The sequence below is a fragment of the Cervus elaphus genome, chromosome 19 (genome assembly GCF_910594005.1).
Source record: "Cervus elaphus chromosome 19, mCerEla1.1, whole genome shotgun sequence".
Taxonomy (NCBI): domain Eukaryota; kingdom Metazoa; phylum Chordata; class Mammalia; order Artiodactyla; family Cervidae; genus Cervus; species Cervus elaphus.
Genome location: NC_057833.1, coordinates 52,175,842 through 52,198,276, shown reverse-complemented (window position 1 = coordinate 52,198,276; position 22,435 = coordinate 52,175,842). Strand labels below are relative to the sequence as shown.

Sequence of the window (22,435 nt, the reverse complement as noted above, 5' to 3'; positions counted from 1 at the left end):
AGAAGACTATTCACTGTGTCTTTTAAGAAAGTTTTTTTTTTTTTTTTTTTTTAAGAAAGTTTTTTTTTTTTTAAATCGTACATTAATACATATTAATACTTTGGAGGGTTGTTTATATATATCCATATATATCTATGTGGATAAAAAAATGAACACATTAATTTATCAATCATTTATTTAGTTGTATATCTTCTGGTCCCAAATAATTTGAGGCTACTTACAAAAATGCATGTATGTCTTATTTATGAATAAGGAAAGGTAATAAAAAAATCTCATGATTTGATTGAACCAAGGCCACGTATCTCCATCCCTTTCTCATGTTGGTTGGGCTATTGTAATGAGAGGGATTTGTAGCAAAACATGATATTCCTTTTATTCCAACTGATACAGTGCATGAAATAGCATAGTCCTTTTAATGCCCAAAAGGATTAGCATGAAAATATTATAGAATCTGTTTCATAGAACAAATGGACATTTAATTTGAGAAGGTTTAAGAAATCTCTGCCAAAGGTTAAGGTGATCAATCATCTTAATCTTTAACAATCTGTATTGGGCTCTGTTCCTGGCAGGAAGCCTTCATATTGCTAGGATTCCTCCCAGCACAGTGAATGGGGCAAGTGGGGACAGAAAGGTTAATCCACAGTGTAGAGCTAAGCAGGGTACTGACATTTGACTGTAACTACCTGGACATAAAGTGTTCCAGAGGCCAACTCTTTGTTATGTTCCTAGAAAAAAGGATGGTTATTCTCTTGCCCGGTGCCCCAGGCTTTCCATTAAGTACCTGTGGGAAGATGAACAGGTCCTAGTGTCTATATCAAGAAATGCCTGAGCAGCTCCATATTAAATGTTTGAGGGACAAAGGAATATTTAGAATAGCTTCTTTGATTGCTAAATCAGCAATGCAAGCACTTTTAGTAGGATACTGGCTGTTTCATGAAGAGTAGGGACCATTGCTTCGCATGACCTATCATGGTGACATAAATGGTTTTTTCTGTTGTGAGACAGTATAATGGTCTAAATATGGATATATTGTTCATGCTTGAACCAGTGTCTTTTTGTTTCCTAGAAAATCTGTGGCTCCAACTATCCACTGAGTATTGTCTTCATTGTGGTGAATGAATTCTGTGAGCGCTTTTCCTATTATGGCATGAAAGGTAATTTTGTGTCTCCCAGTCCTACTTTTCTCCACTCTTCTCACCCCATGTTTGTAACAATCTGTCTTATATGCATTTATTTCTCTTATCTACATTTTACCTTCATCTAGCTGGTCCTTTCCTTTGGCGAAGACTTCCAAAAAATGCCTGGTGGGATTTCACCTTCTAACTCATACAGGAAAAGAATAGAAAGGAGTAGTGGAAACCAGAACACAGCCTATGAGTACATAAGTAGAGAAACTCATTATCAGCATTCCATTCTTAATTTTTGTTCCTTAGGTCTATGGATTATATTGCTGCTGGGAAGGAGAAGGAAGGAATATTAGATATTAGATAAAGATAACATTAGGCCATGTTATCTTTCAGATTGACCTAAATGATGCTATGTGCATGATGACTGAAGGGAGGAATATTGCAGTGGCTCAGTCTATAAAGCATCTGCCTGCAATGCGGAGACCATGGTGCAATCCCTGGATCAGGAAGATACGCTGGAGAAGGAAATGGCAACCCATTCCAGTATTCCTGCCTGGAGAATTCCATGGACAGAGAAGCCTCATGGGCTTCAGTCCATGGAGTCACAAAGAGTTGGACATGACTGAGTAACTAACACACACACACTAAGCATAGCCTCTTTCACCCTCACAACTCCGAGGGACCCTACTTTTGCTGCTCAGAAGTTACTACTGATAGGAGTGCTGAAGATCAAGATAACCTGCAAAGACCCTATCAAATGCTCTTTTACTCCATAAATCATTTTAATGCATCTACCTTGTTTTGTCTCTCTTTTTTTGCTTTAGCTGTGCTGACCCTGTATTTCCTGTATTTCCTGCATTGGAGTGAAAACACTTCCACATCTGTGTACCATGCCTTCAGCAGCCTCTGTTACTTCACTCCCATCCTGGGAGCAGCCATTGCTGACTCATGGTTGGGAAAATTCAAGTAAGGATGATGGGAGGTCACATTTCCAAGAAGCTTCACAGATTAAACGTGCAGAGACTATCACTTCAAGCCTCTTGCTTCCAAGCAAGAATATACTTGTGTCATCCATGATAAATAAGAATCTCTCTCAGACTGAAATATAGAAAGGTTTTGTCTCTTCATTATCAGTTTTTCCAATATTTTTATACCCTTTTCAGTAAGGAGGGGTTTTTTCTTGTATCTAATTTTAATCTTCTGTTCTGAAGTTTAAAACCAATTCTTGTTCTGATCTCAGGTGATAAGATGGCTACCCACAAGAAAACATATAATTAAATGTAGTAACTTTATATACTATCCATCTCTCCTTCAGACTGAGTCATTTCAACTCTTTTAGTATCTTCTTATAAGCCTTTCTTTTCAGCTCTTTTACTATCTCTGATTCTCTTTTCTAATCTCCTTCTGTAGGTTCTTTCTTAAAACTATAATAAATATTTTCATGAGTTAGACTAATAGTCTATTCATTTCAATATCTTTTAAGTCCCTAAAAATAGCACCAAGAGATGTTTGGGGATAATGTTATAGTTGTCATCTATAACATCATTCTCATGGGACAGAGATGGATCTCAGGTATCAACCACTTAGGTATTTTCTGTGGAGTTGTCATCTATGGAATTGTCTAAATTAGCATTTCTCAAAGTGCATTCTGTTGAAAATTTGTTGTATAGGATCTAAAGAATGTTATGTAGGAACATAAAGCTCTCATAGTCAAATAAGTTTGGGAAAATGCTAGACTGAATAAAGCTAAAAAGGTATCTTTACTGCATGATTTCTTATAGCCTTTAACATGCTAATTAATATTATAAAATCACCTAGAGAAGGTTATGACATGTAGCATTTCCCAAACTTGTTTGACTGTGGAATATTTTTTCAGGGTATCTTGTAGACCAAGTGTTCCAAGGAATCCTCCAGTAAACACTGGTTTCTATCTCACTTTGGCCTAGATATATCCATTATCTAAAGTATTTATTCAGCATCTAATGTAGTGCTACAGCCATAACACAGTACTAAATAGTTTCTTGACTTGGGAGAGAGATGGCAGGTGCCTGAGGTCTATGTGGGCTCCTTATGTAGTAGTAGTCGCCGAGTCCATCCAGATAGAAGGATGGCACTATATGCAGAAAAAAGCATAAGCCATGGTATGGTCTTCATTCAGTTATAGAATAAAAGATTCATATTTATAGTATTTTGATTTATTTTTAAAATGACTGCCTTGTAAGAAGTATAGCTCTGGGATTTGGTGAACAATAGCTTCCTGACTATTTCAGAGGAAATTTGGCCATCTCTCCTTGTACCCTCAATCTCAATCCTTCATGAGGTAATTTTAATTATTTTGAATTTATTTTTATTGATGTATAACTTAAAGTATACAAATCTGAAAGGCTTAAGTGTACAACTGGATGAGTTTTTACATATATATCACCATCACCTAGGTCACTCTCGTTAGTATCTTTGTACCCTCAATATTTCCATCTCTTGCCTTCAATTTCTTCTTCAGAGATAGTCTTGTCCTAGAAATAATGGCAAATATCTTATGGCTGTAAACAAAAAAAATTATTATTAACCTTTCTTTTTCTATCTTCTTTGTCTTATTATCACTACCTGCAAAATTTTAAAACAATCACTTAATATTTGTTGCCTTCCTTTCTTACTCTTCATTATCACTCCTTAGGGCAGAGTAATATAATGCAGTGCAGTATAATCCAGTTAGATTCAATTTAATTTCATCGATTTTAATTCAATAAATGTTATTGAGCAGCTTCTGTTTGTCCAAAGAACCGTGAGGGATAAGCAGATAAGACATAATACCTGCTTCACATTGCTCATGGTCAACTAGCTTTAGTACAAAACAGATTATGGTAAGTGCAATAATAGTATAAGTCATCTTTTTATCCTATTGAAATTCCTCTCCCTAAGATCACTGGTAATGAAGCTATCAAATTGAGTGATCTTTTGTAAATTCTTATTCATGTTGAGAATTTTAGTCTGTTTATTGCTCCTATATTCTTGAAACTTCCTGGGCTTCTCTAACACTGTATTTTCTGGTTCTTTTACTTTTTTGGATTCTTCCAAATTTGGCTTTTTTTTTTCCTTTTTGTTTACTTCACTCTTTCCTGAATGTAGGCATTTCCCCAGTGTATACCTTTTACCCTTTTCCCTTTCTCCAGATTTTCCCTTAGCAAGTTCCGTGGTGTCAATTTTAGCTATATGCTGATGTCTCCTCAAACTCTGTAATCTTAACCTATCACTCAAGCCCCAAGTGTGCACTGTAACTGCACATTAGAATTCATCTCCTGGATAATCCACCTTATCCTCTCTCCTAGCTACCCTATACTTCTACAACCAATCAGTTTTTAAATTCTACCAATTCTGTTTCTATATTATCTCATATTCCTCCCACCTCAACACTGAGTCACTAGTTTTGGTTGTCTTTAGCCTCTGAACTGGACTATTGTAATGGACACATGTGACGTTTTCATTGTTTCCCATGATCTTTGTTCATAATTGAATCCTTGCACTACTGTCAAATTAATTTTCCTAAAAGAAATCTCCATTCACATTACTACTCTGCTCAAAATTTCTGCTAACATGTTGTCTACTAATCCATCCAACTTACCTTTCTGCTCTTATTGTCTTACTTGCTCCCTTTCAAGAATGTCCAATAGATGAACCAAATACTAATATTTACCTAATGATGGCCAGGAACATCTCTTTTCTATGTCTGTTTGCATCGTTTCTACTTCATGAAATCTCTTTCTTCCCCAGCCTTCCACATCCAAACTCTTTAAGGCTCAGTTCACATGCCACCAATGCAATAGAATATCCTTTGCCCCTTACTTTTTACCACTAGCCAGAATTAATCTAATATGCTCTGAACTCCCTATTTCTCACCCTCACATGACAAATTCTCTCTTATAATAACTATGTGTATATGAATCTAATATCTTCTTCTAAACAGAAGACAAAGCCTCATTTGTAGTTTTTTATGCACAGCACTTAAAACAGTGGCTGGTGCATAGGAGGCCCACAAAAAATATTTCAGTTAATAAATATATTCATCCTCAGATGAACATAGGCAGAAGACTGAGGGTAGGTGTGACTTTTATTTTGTTGTGGGTATTGTGGTTGCTTTTAAAATAACAAAATTCTTTGAGGGATGAATAGGTATCTCTTTCAGAGGAAAGTGGGTTGGAGAAAACACGAATAACTTGTTCTTTAGGGATGTGTGGGGGTGTGGTGAGCTCACATGTCCAAAGACAATGATGACAACAACATGAACAAACAAGTATTTCAAACTCCTTTCCTTTTCTTCAGAAGTTAGCTTCTGCATGAAAAATTTCCTGTAACATTAGAAACATTGCTCATACCTTCAAACCACAATTTTCTGAATTTAGTACACAGCATATATTAAAGGTACTTCCTCTATTTGAAGTCCCAGAATCCTAGCTTTGTTAAGAGAAAATGGGCACCCATGGCCCCTGACTTTTGTACAAGGAACTCACTGTGTCAGGAGAGAGGTGAAACTTCCTTCAGGGCTACATGTAGGAGAGAGTAGCCAGTAGATACACAATGGAAAACAATTTTTTAAACATGGATACTGGGTTTTTACTGTTTCTATAAGTATCTACTGAGAAGGTTAATTACATGCTCAGATGCTATTTTTGATGCCAAATTGCTTTTAAGAGAGAATAACATTTTTAGTCATAGTCCCTGGTGTTGGTTTATACCTTGTGACCTGTGCCTGTCAGTCTGGTCTCCTGATCATGGCAATCACTAAAAGCCACTCTCTTAAATATGTTTTGCCAAATATACTTTTGGATGTCTTTTCTACACTTCCTCTTTATCTGACTGGGTCTGTAGCATATCCTTCCCCCTATCTTTTTTGTCTGGTTAGAGCTGACCCTCTTTATGCTAGGTCTCTTCCTTTCTTACAGTAGGTCTCTGCCTATTGCACATACTCCTCAGTTCCTAAACTCTAATTTAAAATGTCTCTGGCTTTTGATATTCTTATGGTGAAATAAAATTTAAAACTTCTTTCTTTTCCCTTTCCTTTTTCCACATTAACTTGTTCATAAAACTGAAGGAATGCGGTCTGTAAGAAAGAAGTTCTAGACCTAATTCTAATCCTAATTAGCATGGCACTTTAAAAATGTCCTTTGACTTCTCTGCATTTCACTTTCCTCATTTGCAAATGGAAGACTGAAGTCTGTCTGAAGCAGATCTGTGTCCTGTGGTTAGGACTGTAATATCCCCAATGACAACTGCATTTCAAATGCAGAGTTTCCAAGTTTCTCTTGACTTCGCTCTCCTTCTGTTAAAGTTCTCTGCTGTTAGCTTCCTCACTTATATTCTTCATATTTCTGACTAATTTCTTGAATCTTTCACCTAGAAGGTAGCTTGTTTTTCTTTTGAGGCAATTACACTTCTATCATTTGTTTAGTCCAACAATCTGATATTGCCCTGATCTCCCAACACAGACTATCACTCCAGCTTAGATTCCTTTTGTTTTTTCTCAGTGATGATTTAGCATATATCATCTATTTTGTGTTCTTAATAGCTGTCCTTTTCTCAGTCACTTTTTATTCTGTTTCTTTCTATTTATTCTTTTTATTCCGGTGAAGAAAACTTTTCTCCAGAAGACACTACAAGGCCTTTTAGGAAAGCCTGTCCCTTCCCTTTTCTTATCTCCTATTTCCCATTATAAACCCTCTAAGATCCTTTCCCTGCTGATCCAACCTAGGAATATTAGGCATTTAGAATGAGAAATTCACATTCTGAGGTTTCTGGCATCTTCAGCCTCTCTTTGCCATCTTCATTCCATTTTTTTTGGTATTCCACTTTAGCACATGGTACTTTAAATTTGCAGAAGTAAGCTATATAATTTCTAAGGTTCCTTCTAGTAGTAATATTCTACTTATATGTAAAGAGAATTCTGGTGTCCCAATATACATAATACACATTGTGTATTTGATAGCGGGCCATGTTTCAGTGTGTGTATCTCAATGTAGGTTCCTACTAGAATTCCTCACTCTTACACTTACTAGGTATCATTGAGATCTTTTTTTGAAAAACAAATAACATTTGGGGGGAATGGATACATGTATATGTATGGCTGAGTCTCTTTCTTTGCTGTGTACCTGAAACAATGTTAGTTGGCTATACTCCAATATAAAATATAAAATATTCCAATATAATATACTCCAATATAAAATAAAAAGTTAAAAAGAAAGAAAAACAACATAACAATAAGTCCCTATCAACTGCATGAGCTATATAGCACTGAACATTCTGTTCAAAGGCCATGGCTCCTTTCTTACCCTTGCTAAATAGTCCATGAGGAAACCGTGGTGGGGATTACAACAACCCAAGTGTTCAGATTAAACCCTTTACCTCTTTATCCCAGTGACTGTGTTTAAAGAAAGTTCTTTGTTCCCTTATTTTCCTGTTTATGTGATTCTTTCTCGACCTTTATGGAGTTCTACAATCAAAGACATTCCTTGGGAAAAAACCTCAGGTCAAACATATCCTGTTCTTCTGGTTCTCCTTCCTTAAAACATTATCTCTCACTACAGATCAAACCTGTTCATGATATATCTGTGCAAGATCAAGGATTTTCTGTGTGGGGTAGGTAGGGAAAAACAGAAAGCATGAGAAAAGAATGCCCCTAATGCTATAGGATGAAGAGTTACTGTCCCTTTTTCTAGTCTGTTTGCTTCATTCACCATTAGTATTTCTATTTGCATTTCTCATATAATTCTTTCTTCGGCCAACCCTTCCTCCTCCTGCTCCATTTATCCTGGCACTGAGAACAGTATGAACCCTGAGTCTGTATTGCCCAAATCTCTGAATTCTGTTTGTAGACTGACTGATTTAACTTTCTCAACAGGACAATCATCTATCTCTCCTTGGTGTATGTGCTTGGCCATGTGATCAAGTCCATGGGTGCCTTACCAATACTGGGGGGACAAATGTTACACACGTGAGTAAAATCATGTAAATCATGTAGATATCATGTAAATCATGAACCTCCTCATTGGAAAAGGACCACTTTCCTCCATTGGACAGGTAAATGTTTCATGCATTCATTATAGATGTTTCTCTGTCTTCTTACTAGAGATGTCTTTTTATTTTACAACCTATTATTTTATTATACCAAATTGGTTAAGGAAAAACATTTGACTAGTTGAACTCTTTCCTGCTTTATCTGAGCTCATTTGTTTTTATTAAATATTTGGGGACTTATAGAAATCTCAGTTAGCATCCTTTTCACAGAAACTCTACATATGCTTGAAGACATGAAAATCTTCATGCCCTCCATATTCCTTCACATGTTCACCCATCCACACATTGTACTTTAAGAATTTTTTTAAATGTTTGTGGTACTTCTTTATTTTTTTGTGTGGTACTTCTTTATAGTATATTGTAGAATTCATATTCAAAGCTTGAATTATTTCCATTTATGTGTAGTCCCATATATTCCAATTTGTTGTTATTGATGTTTATGATGCCAGAGAATCTTGATAGGTTCTGACATTTGTTGGTTGAGTCAGAGAGGATTAGACTTGTTCATGAAGCAGGTTGTATACATTTGTGTTTATAATGTGGCCAGACACGTATTTTCCAGTGAGTTAAGAATTTTGTTTGAGATTTAATGGATATTAGATACCTTATTATTGTTGTCCTATCAGAAATCACTGATATTTCTTCCATTAGTTACGACTAACTTAAGATTTTATTTTGTGGTTACTAACAATGTGTGGAATAAAGGTTCACAAGGTCTTTCTATTGACGTGCCCCTTTGACTATGACGATATTGAGAACAGAGTCTTAACTCTGGAGTTCCTTGAGTATCAGCTTCTATATATTGTACACATGAGGTAAATGAAACTATCAGGGACAAAATCTTCCCATGTAATGATACTTTCTGGCAGAAACTCAAGGTTTATGAAGATTGTAAATGCTCCTGAGTCTCTCCTAGGAGACAATATAGAAATGTGAAGGAGGTCGTGCCCTTGTACACATATTTTTTCTCTTATAGCTCTATATTCCATTTCTACAGTTGTGTTTAGTATCAGTATGGTTAGTACTCTCACCTTTCCATTTCAGAGTCCTGTCAATGGTTGGCCTGAGTCTAATAGCTTTGGGGACAGGAGGTATCAAACCCTGTGTGGCAGCTTTTGGTGGAGACCAATTTGAAGAAAAACATGTAAGAGTTCTGTCATTTCTGTGTTTTCAAGAATTAGAGCAGGCATTAAATGACAGGTAGCCATTTGCCAAGATTGAAGTGATCCAGTAGTTAGAACATATCTGAGTAGTGTTCAGTGCTGGATACTGATCATTAATGAAGAGAAAAACTGAAACATTTCAAAGGAATATGACCAGGGTGACAGATGGACTAAAAAGAGGCAGCTTAGGAAGAAAAATGGATGGAAATGAAGATATTTAGACTGGATAAGGTAAGACCTAAAAGAGAATGTTATAACTATCCCTAGATGCTGGAAGTTGCTTGTTGTTTAGTCACTCAGTCGTGTCCAACTCTTTGCGACCCTATGGGCTGCAGCACGCCACGCATCCCTGTCCATGGGATTTTCCAGGCGAGAATACTGGAGTGGGTTGCCATTTCTTTCTCCAGAGGATCTTCCCAAATCAGAGATTGAACCTGGTTCTCCTGCATTGCAGGCAGATTCTTTACCTTCTGAGTTACTACTTTTATATAGATATTGGGAGGATGTCAGAAGTTAATCCAAAGATCAATGAGAGAAAGCTATAGGAAGTTAGCTTTTCACTTGGTGGAAGGAAAAACCTCAAATATTAGTGAGTTCACTCTCACTTGAGGTATTTAAGAAGATACATGGTCATCACTTTGGGAATGGGAGGTGATGAATAGTTTGGAGATGATGTAAGCATCTCTAGCTTTGGGATTCTATGAAGGAGAAAATGACCATTTGGAATAAAACAGAATGAATTTTTTTGGATGATCCTGTCTTGATGATCATTCCTTCTTTTCCTAGACACTCTCCACTGTCCATGGCGGGGGCGGGGGGGGGGGCAGTATGAATAAAGGTAAAAACATACCTGTTAAGGAAGCAGTGACAACTAGGCAAGGAAAATATTCTTAGATCAACCAACATTTCTAGCTTCCTCTTTTTACCTCTCAGTTTTCCTTTTTGACTGTCTTCATGTATTATTCCCTCTTCTATAGCTATTTATCATGTTTCATTTATCATGTTTGTTTTTTACTCTCTGTTCTTTCCCTGTATCATATCTTCCTGAATTTCGCTAACCTTTCAGACCATGTGGGTTAGTTTATATTCTTTATCTACCCAAGGGTTCGTAGATTGTAATTGCTTGCTAACCTTAGAGAAATCACCAACCTCTGGCAAGTGGGATTCTATGCACAATGAATTCTACACATAGATGAATGGAGCAGGTTTAAAGGGGGACCAGAAGAGGAAGCAGAACACACCATAAATGGAAAGTGGAGATTGTGCTGATGTGTCAGGGGAGTCAGAATGAAGCACAGACATGCATAAAGAATAAAGTATCAGCAACTTTATTTGAAAGCTGCTTCATTTTGTAAGTGTTCCACAAAGATATTTCAGTAATAGGACAAACCCACTTCCAAGTTTCCACTGGCCACTGCCCAGCCCACAGACTTTCTTTAATAGTCTCTGGCCGACTTCCCATGAGCATTAGGTAAATTATTCTGTTTGATCAACAATTTACTCAACTGTTCCATATTCTAGTTCTATTCCTACCACACATTCCACAAAATCTATTATTTAACTCAGTCACTCATTCACTAACTTAATTCAGTTAATAAACATTTACTGAGTATAATATAAAACAGGTGCTATGCTAGTGATGCTTGTGAGGATTACAGAAAATAATAAGATTTTTTTTCTGCCCTAAAGGAACTCTCAACCTACTGAAAGACACAGACATTTAATACAGAGACTAATACCAGAATAAACACGTATAGGACACAGTACATAGACAAAGTATACAAGATGATAATTTTTGCCAATATAAAAGGGTAAAAAAATGTTAAAGATGATTGTACTAGGATGTGAAAGAGAAATGTTTATTTGGGGTCAACAAGATATGTGTTAAAATATCTAATATGACATTCACATACTATGGAGGCAGTATTTGAATCTGTGTATGTACCTCTTAATTAGTCTGAAGAGGTGGCGGGGTGGACCAAGGAGGTACATTGAACTGATGATTTGTCCTGTTTTGACTTTTTTTTTTTTTTTCAGGCAGAGGAACGGACTAGATACTTCTCAGTCTTCTACCTCTCCATCAATGCAGGGAGCTTGATTTCTACATTTGTCACACCCATGCTGAGAGGTTGGGATCTTTTCTAAGGGCCTCTGTATAAGCTTTACTCTGCCCAGCCAGAAATCCATTCAAGGCTTCTTACTGTCCATCTTCTCCTTTTATATGAGTTTGAAAATCTGAGCGAATTTCTTTTAATCTTGATTTGTCTGGCCCAAAAGAAGGATTATGGATTAGGTGATGGGAGGAAAGAGGATGGCTATGTCTGTGACCTCAAAAACCTGAGTTTATAGAACAGAACATCAAAAACTTAAGATTCAGGATTAATTTGGTTTGGTTTTTTCCTGTAGGAGATGTACAGTGTTTTGGGAAGGACTGCTATGCATTGGCTTTTGGAGTTCCAGGATTGCTTATGCTGATAGCTCTTGGTAAGTGCAGTGGGGCAAAGGAAACTAATAACCACTGATGCCTCCCACATGGAAAGCATGAGTAAGCACTGTACACAAACTAGTTTATTCAGTCCTCACACAAACCTATTAGGTAAGTGTTATTGTAGGAGTTTTCCCTAGACATTGTAGATAAATTAACTGAATAAAGTTAGAAGCCTAAAAAAAAAAAATAGTGCCCATGGTTATGTAACTAATAAGTTTCCTGAGAGTTTTAAAAAGACTGATCCTTGGATGCCATGTAGGACCAATTAAATCAGGATCTCTGTGGGATACAGCCTTGGCATCTAAAATTTTTTAAGTATCTAGTTGATTCTAACTGTAGTCACAGTTGAGATGTACTGATCTACATTGCAATATATAGTGAAGCAAAGAAAATAATCCTTCCTCTTGAACCAGCCTATTTCATCTGATAACTATCTGGTCACTGGAAGACTTAAAAATTCTTGGGGCCTTTTAAAGCTTCTAGGGTCAGCTGTTTCTGCCCTGCTCTGCAATGCTTCCAAGAAGTTTGCTCCTGAGCAAAGAGAATAAGAGAAGTTGGATAAGCAGGGGAAAACTGATGCAACTTAGATCAAATGGCATTCTCTTTACCACTGAGAAACCAGCAATGGAAGAGGAAGAGGAATATATGTGTTGCTTAGTTTACACAGTCTAAGGGGAAACTTGGACATGATTGTTTGTAATCATTGACCTGGAAACCTGTTCTCACACTGAGCCTTTGGGTGACACCCCCCTGGAGGATATCCAGTTCAAACACATAAAGGGCCCAATTAAGGATAAAGAGCCCGAGGCTCACTGTTCTGATTATTTTCAAATAGAGTTGGGGGGCTAGTAATATTACTCAGGCAAGTTGCAATTCCAATTCCAAGGAAATTTATGTGTTAGTCTAGGGCCCAGTGATAATACATTCTGCTTCTTTCTCTCTTCAAAGCCAAATATATTCCTAGTTTTCCTGATTAGTATTATGTCTTTTTCTCTGGATCATCGCACAATATTATTTACATTTCAGAGTAATTATGAAGATCAAAAGAGATGCTTTTGAAATGTTTACAAATTATGAAATGTTAACTGAATGTCAAATGTTAAACAAGTGTTAGCTGTCATCATTAGTTATTTCAGTTTTCTGGGTACTAATAAATCAATTCTCTGATTTTTCACTATAATTTAATTTATTTGAGTTTTTCACTCATTAATTCATTCAACAAACATCTATTTAATGAACATTTAATGTGTCAGATTCTGTGCTAGGTACTGGGACCATGTTGGTGAATTAGGTAGCTACAGAATTCATGCTTTCAAAGGATTTATTTGGTCCAGCAGGAAGAGGGAGACAGACAAGTAAACAGGATCTTTTAATATAGTATCATCACTGTCACAACTAGAGAAATACAGAGGAAGCTTTAAGAACACAGAGGGATACCTAAGATTTTGAGTCTCAGAAAAGCTTTGCCTAAAGAAATGATAGGGAAGGTAAGACCTAAAGCATTAACAGCAGTTAATCAAAGAGATTGAAAGTGAAACAGAAATATGGTATCTATAAGACAAAGGGTTGAGAAATAGTATGACATATTTGAAGGCCTTGAAGGAACAGAGGATAAAGAGGAGAAACAGACAGAAACCAAATAATGAAAGACTTTTAATTTATTAAGGAATTAGAACTTTATCAGAAGAATAGTAGGGACCTTCAAAAGAGTTTTAAATAAAGGAATGATTGTTAGATGTTTATTTTTCAGTGGTATTTCTGACTGTAATGTGGAAAAAGAATGGATTAAGGGTGAGACAAAGGATACTCTGTCTTGATTACTGAATTTTTGGTACTTCCTTAAATTTTGTGCTCAAGATGAGTGCCTACCTTAGCTCACCTTCTTCAGCCCTGACAGAACTGACAAACTTGATATGATTAGATATGTGAAAGTAAGAGAGAAGATAAGCCAGTACTGAATGCAGCATTCTGACTTGAGCAAATGGGTGGATAGTAGGAGTATGGTCTAAGGGAGACTAGACTTGGGGCAATACTAATGAATTTAGTTTTGTACATGTAACATTTAGATGTTTTTGGAACATTTAATTGGGAGTACCAAACTTTTAAATCTGTATTTATTTGGAAATACAAGTTCAAAGTCCAGAATAAATATCTGAGTTATAGATATAGAGCCAGAGCTATTAGTATACGGATAGCAGTTAAGTCATGAAAATAGATGGAATGACTAAGAGTATGATAAAGGAGAACAAGGATAGGACCTTGAGGAATACCAATATTTAAAAGACAAACAAATGAGCTAAGCACCAGGCATCAGAAATAAACAAGTTATGGTAAGTATTTACAAGGAATTTTGTTGTCCTGGTGGAAGATTAAGTTCTCTTAACTGTGATAAGTGCAGAAATAAAGATATCTACAAGGATGTACAGCAAAGGCAATAATTAAGTTGCACTGAAGCCATTCAAATAAAGATTCACTAAAGAAAAGTTGGGGAAGGGCTCTCCAGGTAGGGAAAAAAACTGCAAATGGAGAGGTAGAAAACAGAATGTGGCATTTTGAGAACCAGGGTGATTTCAATAATGCCACAATCATATCTTTAGGGGACAATCTCCATGGCATAAAGCTTTAGAATAATGTGTCAAATTTGTATGGAATGAGTCTTATTGTAATGAAAACTTAATAGTAATTATTTTCTCCAATATATAGATTGTCAAGTCTTGATGCATTTATATTATTAATATTAAAAATCAGTGTTAAGCATACTTTTATACAAGCCAGCATTTACTTATAAGTTATTGTATTTCCTTTAAGATGAAAATATGTTGACTCAAATTTTGTATCTGAATTAGGTAAAGGATTTGGCAGTTAAACAAACAAAAAAAGACAGGTAACAAAGGGAAAGCCTACAGATGAGACTAAAAATGAAAGCCCAAAGTGATAGTAGTTCTACTTGGATACCAAGAGGATTTCAGGAAGGGGATCATTCGGAGTAACAAATATTACTGACTGGGAAAGCAAGATAAGGGTGAAAAATGTCCATTAAATATGGTGACACAAAAGTCATTGATTTGACGATATCAGTTATGGTAGACTGGTGGAGTTTCAAGAATAATTAGAGCAGACCGGGAAGTGAATAAGATGAATGAAAGAGAAAACAGTAAGAATTTATAGCTAAAAGGTGACATGGAGTCAGGAGAGGATATTAAGCATGCTTTATTATTATTAGGAACACTCCAGTAAAGAAAGATGTTGAAGATGTAAGGTAAGACAGTATAATCAATATGAAAGCAAACATGGTAGAATTGTATTTACACAAGAGGAGGAACATTACCTTCATGTAACTGGAGAGAAGAGGGGATGGGTATGATACAAATATTAATAGATTTGGTGGCAGGAGTTGAGGGAGTTTTCATTTGAAGCTTTCTATTTTCTTTGTGAAGTAAGAGGCAACAATGTCTACTAGTGGAAGTAGATGTTAGAGAAATTCAAGGTCCCTACCCATCTTCTTCAGTTGAGTGGCCTTCAAATTTAAGTGTGACCTTGTCAAGTTGATCACCTGACCTTCTTTATAGCACCCCATTGTCACATTTTAGACCAGAATTCATAAGAATTTCAGCCCCTTTCTAGGATCATTATTAGTTTCAAGAGCTGTCTATTTCCCATCCAAAATTTTCTGCTTGTCCAGATACCTTTTTTATCTACCCACTTGTCTCTCAGGATTAGCATTCTTTATCTGAACATTTTTTTTAATCAACAATAAGAAGGCCATAATAAGTAGTAAAGCATGCTATTTGGAGAAGTTTGGGAGAAACTCAGAGGATAATAAAGAAAAAGTGGTGGAGTGAACCTGACAGAGAAGAATGGAGAAAGTAGAAAGTTAAGCTAGAGAAAAGTAAGGTAATTCAGGAGTTCTGGATGTAAGGATATTGGAGATTGCTACTGGTCACTGAAGAAGGCATTTTTGGTAGAGGAGCTGCTAGAGGGACATCTTGCTGGAGCTGGAAAATCCATTGAAGAGGAGAGTATATTGGAGATGGTACCAAAATGGAGGTTTCCACAAATTTTAGTTAAATTTAATACACTTGGGGAAAAAAACCTACTATTTTATAATTGTAAAAGTAATATCTCATTGCTGGTATGTGGAAAATGAAGTAAAAATAAGAAAATTAGATTCACCTACAGATAACTGCAGAGATGTAGTTAAAAGATAAAGATATGCATTGAGAGAGAATGAGCTCAAGAACAGAAATAAAACAGAGAAGAATTGTTTTAGGGATAATAAATAATGGTTAGAAGATACAGTGCCAATACAGAGTAATGAAAGGAAAAGTGGGAAGCAGTTGGTTGTGGGGAACTCTGTTGCAGATAGGGGTCACGTCTTTTTTATCTTTATTCTCAGTAGTGTCAGGCAAAGTGTGTGATGCAAGAATCAATGAATGAGGTACTTTATGGAGTAGACAGGCCTCAGTTCAAGAAGGTAGTTTCTGATCTTACCACCAAGCTGTAAAAAGGAATTGAAAGAGGCATAACTTAGCAGAGGTGGGTTGAGTGTGGGGGTGTCAGTGCTGGAAGGGAACACTGGGATCTAGAATATGTTTCTTTATCTGGTCTTAGTTACATGGGTGTGTTCACTTGTAAAAATTCATTAAGTTATACATCTATTATTTACTTGTTCTTCTTATATTTTAATACAATTTATTTTCATATCATTTAAAAGATTATATGAAACAAAGTTTAGTGATATCAAAAATAAATAATGAAAAAGAGTGTAGTTTCTGGCAATTTCGATCTGTGCAATCTTGTACAACTTGCTTAACTCCTTAATCCTTGATTTTTTTATGTGTAAAATCCTTTTCAGGTTAAATCAGTACTATTATGTAAAATGCTTGACACTTTACATATAAAAATAAACCTCCAAGAGATCATTAATGGTAATAATAACCATCAGGATAATAATGAATTTGGGAAACTCCATTTCAGGAGTTAGGGCTTATAGGTAGGTCTTGGAAACAAGATTTTAATTTGGCAGCAGATAAGGAGAAATGAACAAGGATTAAGAAACTACTTGGTGACCATTTTGAAAATACAGGGTAGAAGTTGTGAGGTCCTATACAAGTCATAGCCCTGGTGATGCAAAGAGGGGACAGGCAAGAGACACACTGAAGGTATAGGATCAGTGAAAGTTGATAATATATAGATGTAGAGATGAGATAGAAAAGATGGAGAATTCAGAGATGACTTTCATTTCTGTGATTACAGGAAAGTCTACACATTGACCATTTTATTTTTCTATTGCTCCCATAGTTTTTATGACTCCAAAGTCAGGGAACATCAGTCAGTTTCCACCCTTTATGAGATGTGTCAATCATTCCTACATTTCAACAGTGTGTCCCTTCATGTTGACAACTAAATGTGCTAAATGAGAAGCTAAGAACTTTGTTTATCTACTGCAGTTGTGTTTGCAATGGGAAGTAAACTATACAGAAAACCACCTCCTGAAGGAAACATACTGAATCAAGTGGTCAAATGTATCTGGGTAAGTTCATGAATTGTTTGCCTGCCTTTTTCAATCACAAGAAAAGAAATGCTGTTCTGAGCCTATAGGCCTTCAAATATGGGTATACACTTTTCTCAGTGACCTCTGTGCTGCTTCTGTGACATTTGGAAAGTGGGATTGATCAAACATCACTCGATGCCTCTATTTAACCTTTAAGCTAAAAATAATATAATCATTTAAAAAAACTGGCAAAAGTTTTCTGAAATGTAGTCATATATGTTGAAATTATATTTCAAATATTCTGAAATTCAATGTGTGATGAAATCAAAAGGTAAGATTAAGTCACTCAAGAGTATGTGTGTCTAAGGGAAGTTATAGTGAAATGGAGAAAGCAGGGGATGGGTTTTTTGTTTGTTTTTTTCCTCTCTTCTGATATCTATGTTCTGTCCTAGTTTGCCATTTCCAGCCGTTTCAAGAACCATTCTGGGGACAATCCCAAGCAAGAGCACTGGCTGGACTGGGCAGCTGAGAAATACCCAGTAAGTTGAACTGCAGAAACATCTGATGCCTCCATAGAGTTTTTCCTAATAACCAAACTGATTCCCTCCTGCTGTATTTGACCTCCTCTCTTACTGTTCTGGGCCATTTCTACTCCAAGCAAGAAATCCTTAACTGCCAATTCAGCCTATTCCTTCTTCCTCCTCTTTGCAGAAGCAGCTCATTATGGATGTGAAGGCACTGACCAGGGTACTGTTCCTTTATATTCCATTGCCCATGTTCTGGGCACTTTTGGATCAGCAGGTAAGAATAGTTCTTTTGAAAACTACCTCTTTTTCCAGCCCCTTCTCTCTCAAAAGAAAAGGGCTTCCTCTAATAGCATCTGTTTGCCGTAGGGCTCACGATGGACCTTGCAAGCCACCAGGATGAATGGGAATTTGGTGAGTAGAAGAGATTTTTTCCAGAGAAGTCTATCATTTTCTTTTTAATCCACACTAAGGAAAAATTTTTTTGTGTTTTTTGCCTAAAAAGTGACATAAGATTATACCTTTAGCATGAAGTTACTGGGTAGGCAAAGTGAGTCTTAAAGACAGAATCTTATCCTTGAAAATCAGAAAGGTAAGGATGGAAAGGTTTCAGTGTATACAGGAAGCACTGAGACAATAGCAAATGAAGTGATAGGGAGTGGATAGTGATAGGGAGTGGATAGGGAGCAAATGAAGCCTGGGGAATGGATGTTTCCTTCCAACTATGCCCCACCAAAGCTCCCCTCTTAGCTCAGTCAGTAAAGAATCTGCCTTCAATGTAGGAGACCTGGGTTTGATTCCTGGGTCAGGAAGCTCCCCTGCAGAAGGAAATGGGCACCCAATCCAGTATTCTTTCCTGGAGAATTCCATGGACAGAGGAGCCCGGCAGGCTACAGTCCATGGACTCGCAAGAGTCGGACATGACTTAGCAACCAAACCACCACCCTCAGGCACCCCAGGGCACAACAGATTGCTGCCACAACACAATTGGCCCAACCTCTCAGGCAGGGTTCACAGCAGGGATCCAGAGGTGGGATATTTTGTTCATGGATACAGAAATAATGGAAAAATTTTAAACATAATTTTCTCTTTAAAATTTTCATTCATTGACAAACTCTTCTCTCATTTATTCCTGCTGCCTAGATTATTGTATGCTCTCCTGCCATCTCACTTGTGGAGAAGGCAGGGTGGAATGATGCCAGGATTTTATCAGCCAATCTGTTTGGAGCTTGCCTAATATAATTTCATCTTTTTCCTTCTTCTGGCTGTCCAGGATTTACCATGGTTGTCTTCCTTTTGACCCTCTGAAGGGTCAAACTTTAAAAACACTGTGTGTCGATGGGAGACTTTATCCTAACCATCATACCTTTTTGTCCTTCACATCTTTACCGCCACGACTACAGTTACTGAGATTAATAAAAACACACTGACTCTATTCTCTCTCAAGTTCAAAAAAGCATAGTGCACAGAAAATAAGGTTCTCCCTTAGGCCCATCTGCATTCAGGAGCCATGGTCTAAGCCATTCCAGCCTATTCGCCCACATACCCTTACAAGGATAATAGTGGTCCTGAACCAAAGACCTGATGGATATTATCTTATGCTTCTAACCTGCTAATTATCAAGATTGTTGATCTAGGCTTTTTTTGTCTTTATGCCAATATCTTAATGTGATTTGTTATTATGTTTCAGGGTTTCTTTGTGCTTCAGCCTGATCAGATGCAGGTAGGAGACTTCTCTATATTCTTGGGTACTTATTTTTTCCCTTATCTATAACTTTATATGTAGTAGGAGGATTACCAACCATAATTTGATGGGTTTTTTCCTTCTATGCTGGGGAGGGCTAAACATAGCGATGAAAATATTCTCTCTAAGCCTCACAATTCTCTTTCATATCTTCTCTTAAGCAAGTAGCTAATGCAAAAACTCCAGGGAGTTTTGAACTCACAGGGAAAGTGTAAGCGTTGGATTTTTTTTTCCTCATCAAGTATCATGTTGTCAAAGGAAGTGTAACGCTTTGTTGTGTGAGCAATGAATTCAGAAGCCCTGTTTATTGGTGACTTCCAGTTATTTTTAACTCTTTGTTTTGTTCAACAGTCCCCAATTCCTTCTTCTCTCCTTCCTTTCTCCTGACCGTGACATTTTTCCCTTGGTTGTGAAACTGGATAAGATTAGAGCAAATGGGAGGGAAGAACTCCTAATTAATTGACAAAAAAACCGGTGCAGAGTGAAACTGGTTCCTTGGGATATTTGGAAGCTAACGTGCTATGCAGGGGTAATACAGTCTTGGGTGTAAAGGGACTGAAAGATGCAGAATCACTCCGTACATTGTATGATGAAAGTTTGTTTGGATGTGAAAGAGTATGCACACATGCAAATGAAAGCACATGCTCACACTCATGATAGAACACGTGTAACTAATTCTTTTTACCATCGTTTTACAGGTGCTAAATCCCTTTTTGGTTCTTGTCTTCATTCCATTGTTTGACCTTGTCATTTATCGTCTGGTCTCTAAGTGTGGCATTAACTTCACGTAAGTGCTCACTATGAACTTCCCAGGTGGCGCTAGTGGTAAAGAATCTGCCTGCCAATGTAGGAGAAATAAGGGACATGGGTTCGATCCCTGGGCCAGGAAGATCCCCTCAAAGAGGGCATGGCAACCCACTCCAGTATTCTTGCTTGGAGAACCCCATGGACATAGGAGCCCAATGGGCTACAATCCACGGGGTTGCAAAGAGTCAGACATGACTGAAGCAACTTAGCATACATGCACACAAGTGTTCACTACGCCTATGTTACTCCAAACTGACTCAGAATTTGCCCAGTTTGATAAAGAGTCAGTATCTTTTCTGCTCAGTAATGATTTATTTTGGTTTATCATCTTTCTGCTACTGTTTATCTATATTAGATTAAATGCCTATTAATACTACAGGATGGGAATTAGATCTAATTAATTCTTAACTTAGAGAGTCCAAATCATTAGTGCAGACTTACATATGTGATGTTGAAAAGTTAGCAGTACACTTCATGGAAAGTCAAAAGTATGTGATTAGTCTCCTAAACCAACTTGTTGCTTTGTACTTAAAAGTTGCCTCTTCAAAGAAGTCCAAAGTCTTTGATGATTAACTAATCCCTTTAAATCTCTTACTGTCCCTATGAAACAAATGAAGGACCTCATAAGAGTGGAGATAGAAACTGTTTTCCCCCTTTCTAAATAGAAGTGTTATTCTTTGTAAAGTTTGACAGAGGAGGGTGTTAAGTCATCTACAATTTCTGATTTAATAGCAATTTCCTTTTGATAATCATTTTATATATTCAAATAACTTTTTGCCATTTACTCATTCATTGAGCACCAAGTGCTTTGTAAAAGCACAAATCTTGCTCCTAAGGACTTTATTCTTTAGTAAGGGAGCTAGAAAATATGCGAGGTTATTGCACAAGATGAGTTATGTTAAGATGTTAAGCCTAAGAAGGGAAACAAAGTGCCCGGAAATGCAGAGATCGAAGAGAGTGGCCAGCGTCAAGAAAAACTTATAAAGAAGAGGAAAAGAAGGTAATAATATATAGTAACTGGTATATGGTAAAAGTTCAATAATTCTGGCTGTGTTACTATTATTTTTGCTATTATGATATAATAGATAGAAAAACCATCATAAATAAAGGTGGAAAAAATGATGTGTTACAAAGAACAGTTCAGTGTGACTCAAGTAAAGGTAAAAAGAAGGATATATGAAGGGGAGTACTAACAAATACTTTGAAAGTAATTGAGAACAAATTAGGTAAGCTTAGGAGGTTTAGATTTTATTCTTTAGTACCTACAGTTTAGGTATAATTGCCCCTGTTTCCTCTACAGATCACTTAGGAAAATGGCTGTTGGCATGATCCTAGCATGCCTGGCTTTTGCAGTTGCTGCTGCTGTAGAGATAAAAATTAATGTGAGTACAGTAAATCTTAAGCTCCATGAGGGCAGGATCATATCTATTTTGTTCATTTTTCTGACTTGTTCAATCTTGATTCACTGGGCCCTACCATAGTAGCTGTTTTACAGAAGGTGCATAATAAGTATTTGTAGCAAATGAGTAGATAAAAGAGTAGAGCAGCAGTGTAAAATAAAGTCCACCTCCCACCTGAATGATGTAGGAATTTCCAAACACCAGTATCCAAGATATATAATCATCTCTTTGATACCTTACCAAACACTCAGATACCTTTTAGCAGATTGAATAGTCACTATTGGGGAATGATGTATGGGGCCACAGCCAAGTCAAAAAGAATGGAATTTGTTACTTGGCATCAGTGCTTACGGGGGATTCCCTGATAGCTCAGTTGATAAAGAAACCACCTGCTATGCAGGAGACGTGGGTTCAATTCTGAGTTGGGAAGATCCCCTGGAGAAGGGAAAGACTACAGAAGCAGAAGATATTAAGAAGAGGTGGCAAAAATACACAGAGGAGCCATACAGAAAAAAAATCTTCATGACCCTGATAACCACGATGGTGTGATCACTCACCTAGAGCCAGACATCCTGGAATGTGAAGTCAAGTGGGCCTTAGGAAGCATCACTACAAGCGAAGCT

At 36.8% G+C, this 22,435-nt stretch overlaps 1 protein-coding gene across 1 annotated transcript in view; it reads left to right on the top strand.

Annotated features, from left to right (window-relative positions):
* The window catches only part of LOC122675632 (solute carrier family 15 member 2), a 37,726-nt gene that overhangs the window by 962 nt on the left and 14,329 nt on the right, over positions 1 to 22,435 (top strand). Inside the window, exons 2-14 of the mRNA XM_043874602.1 lie at positions 1,067 to 1,154; positions 1,952 to 2,093; positions 8,017 to 8,109; positions 9,237 to 9,336; positions 11,393 to 11,483; positions 11,762 to 11,839; positions 17,294 to 17,376; positions 17,790 to 17,876; positions 18,049 to 18,138; positions 18,231 to 18,275; positions 19,552 to 19,584; positions 20,304 to 20,392; positions 21,713 to 21,794. Coding sequence (XP_043730537.1) covers positions 1,067 to 1,154; positions 1,952 to 2,093; positions 8,017 to 8,109; positions 9,237 to 9,336; positions 11,393 to 11,483; positions 11,762 to 11,839; positions 17,294 to 17,376; positions 17,790 to 17,876; positions 18,049 to 18,138; positions 18,231 to 18,275; positions 19,552 to 19,584; positions 20,304 to 20,392; positions 21,713 to 21,794 — 1,101 coding nt within the window. The remainder of the gene's footprint in view (positions 1 to 1,066; positions 1,155 to 1,951; positions 2,094 to 8,016; positions 8,110 to 9,236; positions 9,337 to 11,392; positions 11,484 to 11,761; positions 11,840 to 17,293; positions 17,377 to 17,789; positions 17,877 to 18,048; positions 18,139 to 18,230; positions 18,276 to 19,551; positions 19,585 to 20,303; positions 20,393 to 21,712; positions 21,795 to 22,435) is intronic.